General features: G+C 46.9%; 1 protein-coding gene across 1 annotated transcript; it reads left to right on the forward strand.

The window, feature by feature from the left end:
• Positions 1–1,368: 1,368 nt before the first annotated feature.
• On the forward strand, positions 1,369–4,017 carry LOC119312116 (dnaJ protein homolog). Its single transcript, XM_037587853.1, has 6 exons — positions 1,369–1,627; positions 2,381–2,549; positions 2,643–2,784; positions 2,873–3,149; positions 3,239–3,437; positions 3,533–4,017. The coding sequence occupies exons 1-6, from the start codon at positions 1,475–1,477 to the stop codon at positions 3,856–3,858; spliced, it is 1,266 nt and encodes a 421-aa protein (XP_037443750.1). The 5' UTR covers positions 1,369–1,474; the 3' UTR covers positions 3,859–4,017.
• The last annotated feature ends 4,763 nt before the right edge of the window (positions 4,018–8,780 follow it).

Raw genomic sequence — 8,780 nt, forward strand, 5'->3', positions numbered from 1 at the left:
TCTAGAATTTTCCATATCATAATTGTCCAAACTTTTTTTCTAAATGAATTGCCATTATGTGTTTTTGCTTTATGCTTTACAATATACAATATCCACGAATCTTAAAATACATTAACTTTTGACAAAACTAATTGATTTTGAATGAGATGAACTACAAGAATTAAACGAACATCTACATCATGCATATATGACTCGAAGCTTACATGCTATAGTGTGATATTTATTCATAATTTAGTTACCTAATTTTATGCGTGCAATGCACATGTACCTTACTAGTATGTATAAAACTTATATTTTATTTGATGATGACTTTAGCCTCACTATTTTACATCAATTTTTGTAGAATATGAGTATACGCGTAAACGATTTAAAATGGGCTCTCACGGGGTCGCCCAATTCATAGTTTGAAGCGATGTGCACCAAGGATCTTTGGAGCGAGGATCGCCCTATCGGATGGTTCCCTCCTCATGAATTTCAAAAGAGTTTGTAAAATTTGAAATAATGTTCGAGGATTTGAAAAAAATCATAAATTTGAAAAAAATCACGAAATAGAAAAAAAAATTCACGCATTTGAAAAAACAGAGTCGCATGGTTTGAAATGCTGACAAAAAATAAAAACCAAACAAAAGAAAAAAATAAGAAAAAATAACAAAACGAAAACCGAATTAAAAATAACAAAAAATGGACTGGGAGTTACTGGCGTATTTTTTTTCTTCGAGGGGATGGGAAGTTACTTTCCATTCCAGCAAAGGCGTAGCCAGGTTGGGAGCATGCCCCGGGCCAACAGCCTAGCTATAGTAGTAAATAGTGTCAGACAGTGTTCTAATCGCTACAGTGAACGAACAAATCAGCTGCCACGCCCCAGGCCATGGCCCTGGTAGCCTGGGGCCTGGCTACGCCCCTGCATTCCAGAGCTGGGCTGCACCAGCGGCTTAGCGAATACAGCGCCCATACTGCGAGTGCACAACAAAGGTAATTGGGCCGAGCACAATACGAAAGGTGGTGTGCGCCGGTTAGTAAAAGCACCTGTTTCTCTCAAAAAAAAAAGTAAAAGCACCTGTAACTGACGCTCAGGGCGCCAAATAGGATTCGCCCGCACCCGCGCCCGCACCGCAACAGCATCCAGGTCGCCAGGTCGGTCCTCTAACCGGAGTCAAACTCAACCACGCGCTCCCCTCTGCGCCGAACCCTCCTCCCCCTTTCGCCAGAACACCCCGGAAGCATCTGGAAGCCCGGCCCTCAGCCCCCGCCACCGCCCGATCCGGATCCGACGGTCCGCGCCCGCCTCTCCCCCGCCCTCCCGCATCTTCGAGAGCGTTCACTCCCGACCACCCGTCCCGCGCTCCGCTATAACTACGACCGCCCCCTCTCCCCCACCTCTCCTCACAAACCGATCCCGACCGGCGACATCGCTTCCACCGGATCAAGCAGCTAGGGTTTCGTCTTCTCCGCGGAGCTTGGAATTTTCGGCGAGATGTTCGGGCGCGGGCCGCCGAAGAAGAGCGACAGCACGCGCTACTACGAGATCCTGGGCGTGCCCAAGGACGCGTCCCAGGACGACCTCAAGAAGGCCTACCGCAAGGCCGCCATCAAGAACCACCCCGACAAGGGCGGCGACCCAGAGAAGGTGAGCGATCTCTTCTTCTCCGTTTCCTGCCGATCTGTTCTCGATGGGGATTGCTAGGCTGGTAGATTTGGTACGGCAAGGCGGATCTGGCCCGGGGCCGCGGTGGTGTAGAATTTGATGCGCTTATTAGGCGATGGAATTCGTGGATGCGTGTTTTATTATTGATAGGTTTGGGCGGGGTTGAATTATGCTTGTTGATCGGGAGCGGGTTTAAAACGAACATTTAGTTGGTATTTGTTTAACAATCGGTATGGAATCCTTGAAATTGTCCTTATACACGTGCTCAGAATTGCTGACAATACTTAGTATACTCGATGATTTTAGATGGTAATTGAGCAATTCATTGCAAGCTACACCTAGTATAATCGGCCCTATATCTTATGCTGGTGTTTTTTTGTTGAATTGCTGATGTAGGAGTAATCCGTGTGTGTATTGTTGAATTGCCTGCAATAGCAATTGTACCTTGTTGATGCATGGCGCACGGTTCAATAGGGAATTCAGACCAATGCAATTGTCGAGAGTTTTGTCATCATTTGTCAATTCAAACATTATGCAATGTCATACTAGGCACGCAATTTCTTAAATTCATGTCGCCATATGCCAACCTAGCTGAACTAAAAGCTGACTACTGATGCTTGGGTCGGTCAAGCTTTGCTGGGTAGTGGGTACTGATGCCTTGCCTGGTTATAATCTGTTTGCTTCAGACATTGTTTTCTGGTTGAGCTGGCTAATTAACTATTTGTCATATTGCAGTTCAAGGAGCTAGCTCAGGCTTATGAGGTCCTGAGTGATCCTGAGAAGCGGGAGATCTATGATCAATATGTTGAGGATGCCCTCAAGGAGGGAATGGGAGGTGGAGGGATGCATGATCCGTTCGACATCTTCCAGTCATTCTTTGGTGGTGGTGGCAACCCCTTTGGAGGTAATCCAATTTTGAACCAACTGAACCACTCTGGTTGCCGCTGTTGTCTGCCTGTATTTTGACCTGAATTAACCATGTCATTGTGTTCAACAGGTGGAGGGAGCAGCAGGGGCAGGCGGCAGCGCAGGGGTGAGGATGTGGTCCATCCTCTGAAGGTTAGCCTTGAGGAGTTGTACAATGGAACATCAAAGAAGCTATCTCTTGCCCGCAACGTGCTCTGCTCGAAGTGCAATGGGTGAGTTGTCCTGCCCCTTGTGCGTGTAGCCTCGCATTTACCGGCCCATGAAGTGCTGAATTTTAACTGTGCTCCATTTGCCCTGCAGCAAGGGTTCAAAGTCTGGGGCTTCCATGAAGTGTGCCGGCTGCCAAGGTGCTGGTTACAAGGTGCAGATAAGGCAGCTGGGACCAGGAATGATTCAGCAAATGCAGCAGCCTTGCAACGAGTGCAGGGGAAGTGGGGAGACCATCAGCGATAAGGATCGCTGCGGGCAGTGCAAAGGTGAGAAGGTGGTGCACGAGAAGAAAGTCCTGGAGGTGGTTGTCGAGAAGGGAATGCAGCATGGACAGAAGATCACCTTCCCGGGCGAGGCGGATGAAGCGGTATGTGCCGAACTTCAGTAGGAGCACTATGTTTTCCTGTATGTGTTGTGCCTTTTACATTGTCTGATCTGTTTGCTTGTGTCATGCAGCCTGATACCGTTACTGGAGACATAATCTTCGTCCTCCAGCAGAAGGAGCACCCCAAATTCAAGCGGAAGGGCGATGACCTCTTCTACGAGCACACCCTGACCCTGACCGAGGCCCTGTGTGGCTTCCAATATGTCCTGGCTCATTTGGACGGCAGGCAGCTGCTCATCAAGTCCAACCCTGGCGAAGTGGTCAAGCCTGGTAAGTGTTGATGAATTCAACCTGGGATGATCATCTGATTTGGTTAAGATAGGTAATTCAACTGATGCTCATCATCTATCTAAATGTTTGTGCAGATTCATTCAAGGCGATCAACGACGAGGGCATGCCCATGTACCAGAGGCCCTTCATGAAGGGCAAGCTGTACATCCACTTCACGGTGGATTTCCCCGACTCGCTGAGCCTGGACCAGTGCAAGGCGCTCGAGACTGTCCTCCCGCCCAAGCCGGCGTCGCAGTACACGGACATGGAGCTGGACGAGTGCGAGGAGACGATGGCCTATGACATTGACATCGAGGAGGAGATGCGGAGGCGGCAGCAGCAGCAGGCACAGGAGGCCTACGACGAGGACGAGGACATGCCCGGTGGCGGCGGCCAGCGGGTGCAGTGCGCCCAGCAGTAGGCAGGCAGGATGTTGTGTTTGTCAGTCAAGCAGATGAATTCGTTTCTGTTCTCAAGTTTTCCATGTTAGGGTTCTTACCCTTTTGGTGCTAGTGTATGATATAACTACTTCACTGAACAATACCGGGTCGTCCAGGAAAATTATTTGCCTTCTTGTTTTGCTTGCTGTGGCATGTTTACCGGAGTGGTTGGCTGCTGATGAGCAGAGTTGCCATGGCATGTTTAGTTGGCTGCTGATGAGCAGAGCTGACAGCATGTTTGTTTCATTGGACTTGGGATTAAACGGACCCGGTTTTCATCACGTCTAGTAGACTTGCCTGTTCCTCCGGATTCACGGCGATGGGGCATCATCGTCAGACGTCTTCATCTCAATCTCGAGTTGAGATTGAATTTGTCGTGTGGTACACCGAACAAGGGCGTCCAGTCTAGACGAAGACGTAATATTGCGCAAAACAAATTAAATTATGGTCATTGTAGAGGAACAAGAAACGCATTTTAGTCGTGCATATGCACCGCAATACACTTGGCCCTGCTGGCGCTGGCGCCGGCCGGGCGAACCTTTGGTGGCGGCGAGGGAGGAGGAGGGATGCTGGCAGCGGAGATCTGGAGCCCTCCCCGACGCCTCGCGGGTGGGGATACTACCAAGATCAGCCGGATTTAACCCTAATTGGTGGCCCATACCTCACACTTATGGCCAACCAAGTCTCACACAACAATTCATTCTTCTTCATCGAGTGTATTGTATCGTGTTTGCTTCAAACTAAACAATAAGAACGTCAAAAATATTATCAATGGCATTTGGCGAGCACTCAGCATGGGTGGGCGGTGTTGGTCACCGAGTTTGCGAATAGAGAGCGCATGGGAAGGGAGAGTGTGGGTAAAAAGGGCCCTGGGCAGGGTATTTTGTTGGGCCGGGATGTTGGAGTTCAAGGTCAGGGACGTCCGGACTCCCTCAAACCTTTTTAAATTTGGTTTCGATTTGTGGAGATGGTTTGATGATTTTGGAGACCATTTGACGATACATTGTGAAGTTGCCATGAAGCGTCGAGCTTGTCGCAAAAACTTGAAAATGAGAAAAATAAATAAGCGCACCACCTGTCGCTGTGGGGTATGAGAAATACTGAAAACATAGGAAGGTAGGCGAGCGCTTGCCCTGAACCTGTGCCTTGCTTGATTCGGGTGTTAGTCAGAAGGGGAGCATTTGGTGAAGGCATCACTACAGGCAGGCAAGCAGGCCACTCAAGTAATCAAATGCCTTCTTATTTATTCCAGTTGGATATTCATGTCCACTCTACTTGCGAAAAAAATATATACTACTACTAATCAGTAGTACGCCTCGACTAGGTAAACGATACTCTGCCGTCTACTTGGCCATTGCAGTTGACCTTCCAGCCATTTTTGTTAGAGGCAGTTGACCTTGGAGCCTCATCAGCCAGTGCTGTGGATTCTGACCCTGCACCAGCAGACAAATAATAATGGAAAGAAGCGGAGAACGTAGCTGCTCTCTGGAGAGCAGATGATAATCGGCTGCGAGGTGCTAATCGGTGTGGGTCAGCCTAGTGGAGCAAAAGGGTGAAACCGGTCTATTTCTCTGTGGCCTTTACCTTCCGCTTGGAGGTGAAGCAAAACCCTTTTGGATGTCTTCCACTCCATGTCGCGTTGCATTGCTGTAGTTTTCTGTCCCTTTTCATATTTTGTGGGAGTAGTTTCTTCTTTTCTGTCCTTTGCACAAGCAGCCATAGTTCACTTCTTTTTTGCGCTGGCAGCCACGGTTAATTATTTTTGCGCTGGCAGCCACAGTTAATTAAGTACTCCCTCCATTTCAAAATATAGTGCGTCCCCGTTTTCTGAGGTCCAACTTTGACCATAAATTTAGCAACGAGGCCGACTACGGCGAGAGAGAAAATTATATAATTGAGAACTTCTTTTGAATACGAATCCACTGTATAACTTTTGCTTCCGTCACAGTTGATCTCGTTGATTAAATTTATGATCAAAGTTGAAGCACGGGAATAGATGAAGCACTATATTTTGAAATGGAGACTATGAAATTCCAGGCATGGTTGTGTGCTCCCGGGATTACCTCAGCTTTGAATGGAGCCGTGTGTGCGTGTACCGCACTCTGACGGATCACGAATTTAAACTCGGTGTGAGCAATTGATGAGTGCGGTGTGGATCACATGGGGTGGAGTTAAACAAATCATACGTAGAGCTTCGTACTACTGCAGTGCAGTACATTACTCCATGCCGAGCGGGGCAAAGTGACCACTGCTAAAACGCCAACTAGAAACAATTGGGAGCAAACATGGGAAGTACTTCCTCCGGCCAGAATTACTTGTCTTAGTGTGTAGATACATCTGTATCTAGATAAATTTAAAACAAATAATTTGAGACAAAAGTAATACAATAAAACAAGTGAAATATCTGTAAATGTCGGTGCTAAAAACGTAAGCGAGATATGTACCATGTCACTAAACTTGAAGTGCACTTCAGATGCTACCGTTCAGCTTTGCAAAGGGCCCGAAACTATAAAGAAAATGTTTATCAGAAGTACAAAGCATCTTAACATAACTAAAATTAACATCAAACTCATTGGACTATCGAACGATCACTATGGCCGACAGAGATGCACCTTCCTGCCATCTCGGCATCGGCCTAGAAGGTGAGACGTTGCCATCTGCCTAAACGCCGCCCATGTAAGAAAAAAACCCTAATCTAAACAACTTTCCTGGAGCCAAGGCATTAGGATGCACCTCCCTGCCATCCGCAGCCAGAGCAGCAGGCGTGAGGGAATAGAATCCAAAGGCTAGCCGACAAAGCTAGAAGGACCTCAATCTGTCGGCACCGTCGCCTATATCGAGAGCAGAGAAACAAAACAATTCTTGTGGTGCTAAGTCAGCAATGAACCTTGCAATGTAAGGCATCACCTAATTCATCTCCTATCTTGTTTGCATGGTAATACGTGTCTCATTTATATCATAAAGATCATAGTACAAGCCACATACACATGCAAAACTGAAAAGACAACAAAGCGCAAAGGAACACCAGACAAGAAATAAAATTACAATCAAGACTGAAGAATCCTCTGAGCTTGAAACCAATGCCTGTCACTTGCCTCTGGCACCACCACAACAGCCACCAAAGAAAACAATGACGAATCACCTTCACACCCGAGTTCGAAGTGGCTCTATCCCTGATATACAGCTTTGCGTACCTCCATGGTGGCTCACCAAAGGCAAAACTATTATCGTTGAACAAATCAGACCGAGGAAACACCCCGGACACGCCATCGAACTCTAGATCTGGCACCCCCACACGACTAAGACGTCGGAGGAGAAAACTACATCTACTATCCACGAACTCGAACCCAACACACGATCCACCATCTTCCAGATGCCGCCGATGCAGACCACAATCTGCATCGGCCCCTGGACTACCACTCAAGCTCCGCGCCGGCTCTGGAGCAAACATCATCGCAACCGCGAAGGCCGAGGACACCGGTCCACCACAAGGATGCCGCCACCATGATATCCTTGCTTGAACAAACTGGTTTCCAAATTCATCCCCAACCATAGGACCAATCGTCTCATCGGGGAAGGATCTGAAACTTCTTTATTCAGCGTCGCCACTGCCGCTGCCGAAGTCAAGACGATGAACAACCAAACAATAAGCTACTAGGGCCTAAACCTAAAACTAAACAATCTGCACGTGTGGGATCCGGCGACCCGCCTCACCACCGGCGACCAGCCGCTGGAGGATGGCGCCGGAAGGTTTGGCTCTCCTGGCGGCAACGACAAGGTTTTCTAGTTGCTCGTGTCTCCAGAAGGAAAACAACTCATATCCTACTTGAAAAGAACATAAGGTTTTGTCCAATTGTTTTGCTACATGTAATCAAAGTATTTACAAAATTTCTTTTGTTTTCTCGAACATTTTGAATTTCAAGTATAGAGTATCTCCATACAAAATGTACCCTAACCATTGTCCATCGAGATCAAAATAGTAGTAGAATCCTGTTTGACAACAACAGGGGGGAAAACCTGTAGATTTCGGCCTATCGAAGTCAATGGTTGATGTCCCTCTAGAGTCAAGGGGAGCTCGTGTGACATTCGGATATGTGGATCCAAAGTAAGGTCTATTCTCTCTTGTTGCATGAGCTTCATACATTGTAGGTTCATTTGGTTGCTTTGGAAATTGAATTCTTAAATTTATATGCACACCATTTGTTGTTTTGATGAGTAGGTACCATATGTCTGGCCGTCTGGGCAGCTAAGTGAGATGATTGACATATATAGCTTTGGTGTTATTCTACTTGAGCTGATCTCGGGCCACGAGGTAATTCATGGTGGGACGACACCTAACAAAGTCACATGGGTAAGTGCGTCTTATGGATATGTGTTTTTTCCCATGTTTGACACAATTATATCCTGGCTCTTTGCATTTGACATTAATAAATGAATGAGTTATATGATATATACTAGTTGAACCACAAATCGAGGGCGAGAAAGTGGATGTCATCATCGATGGATCATTGGATGTTAGGTACAAGTCAGAGTTGAAGACGTGGAACATGGAACACAACAGCTGGAGGCCACATGGAACACAACAGCTGTACACACCAAAGATATCGAGGACATGGTTCGTGTCGAGCTCCAGTTGAAGGCTCCCCAACAAATGCTCATGGGAACTATCGACTCATATGATATTCATGGTTGAATTTGTACCAAGTGTTCCATGAGATACCCAACCAGAAGTGATAAGAACTCGTTGCTTATGCGACTAGAAAGGAAAAATACTCATACAAAGGATCAACATTTATCCCGCCTATGCACCTACTACTAATACATTTTAGTGCAGAGAATCTTGTCCACTAGAATATATTATGTGGAATAAGTTGAGCATATATCTGGTATGATGCACTTGCTT

Source organism: Triticum dicoccoides, chromosome 5B (assembly GCF_002162155.2).
Source record: "Triticum dicoccoides isolate Atlit2015 ecotype Zavitan chromosome 5B, WEW_v2.0, whole genome shotgun sequence".
Taxonomy (NCBI): domain Eukaryota; kingdom Viridiplantae; phylum Streptophyta; class Magnoliopsida; order Poales; family Poaceae; genus Triticum; species Triticum dicoccoides.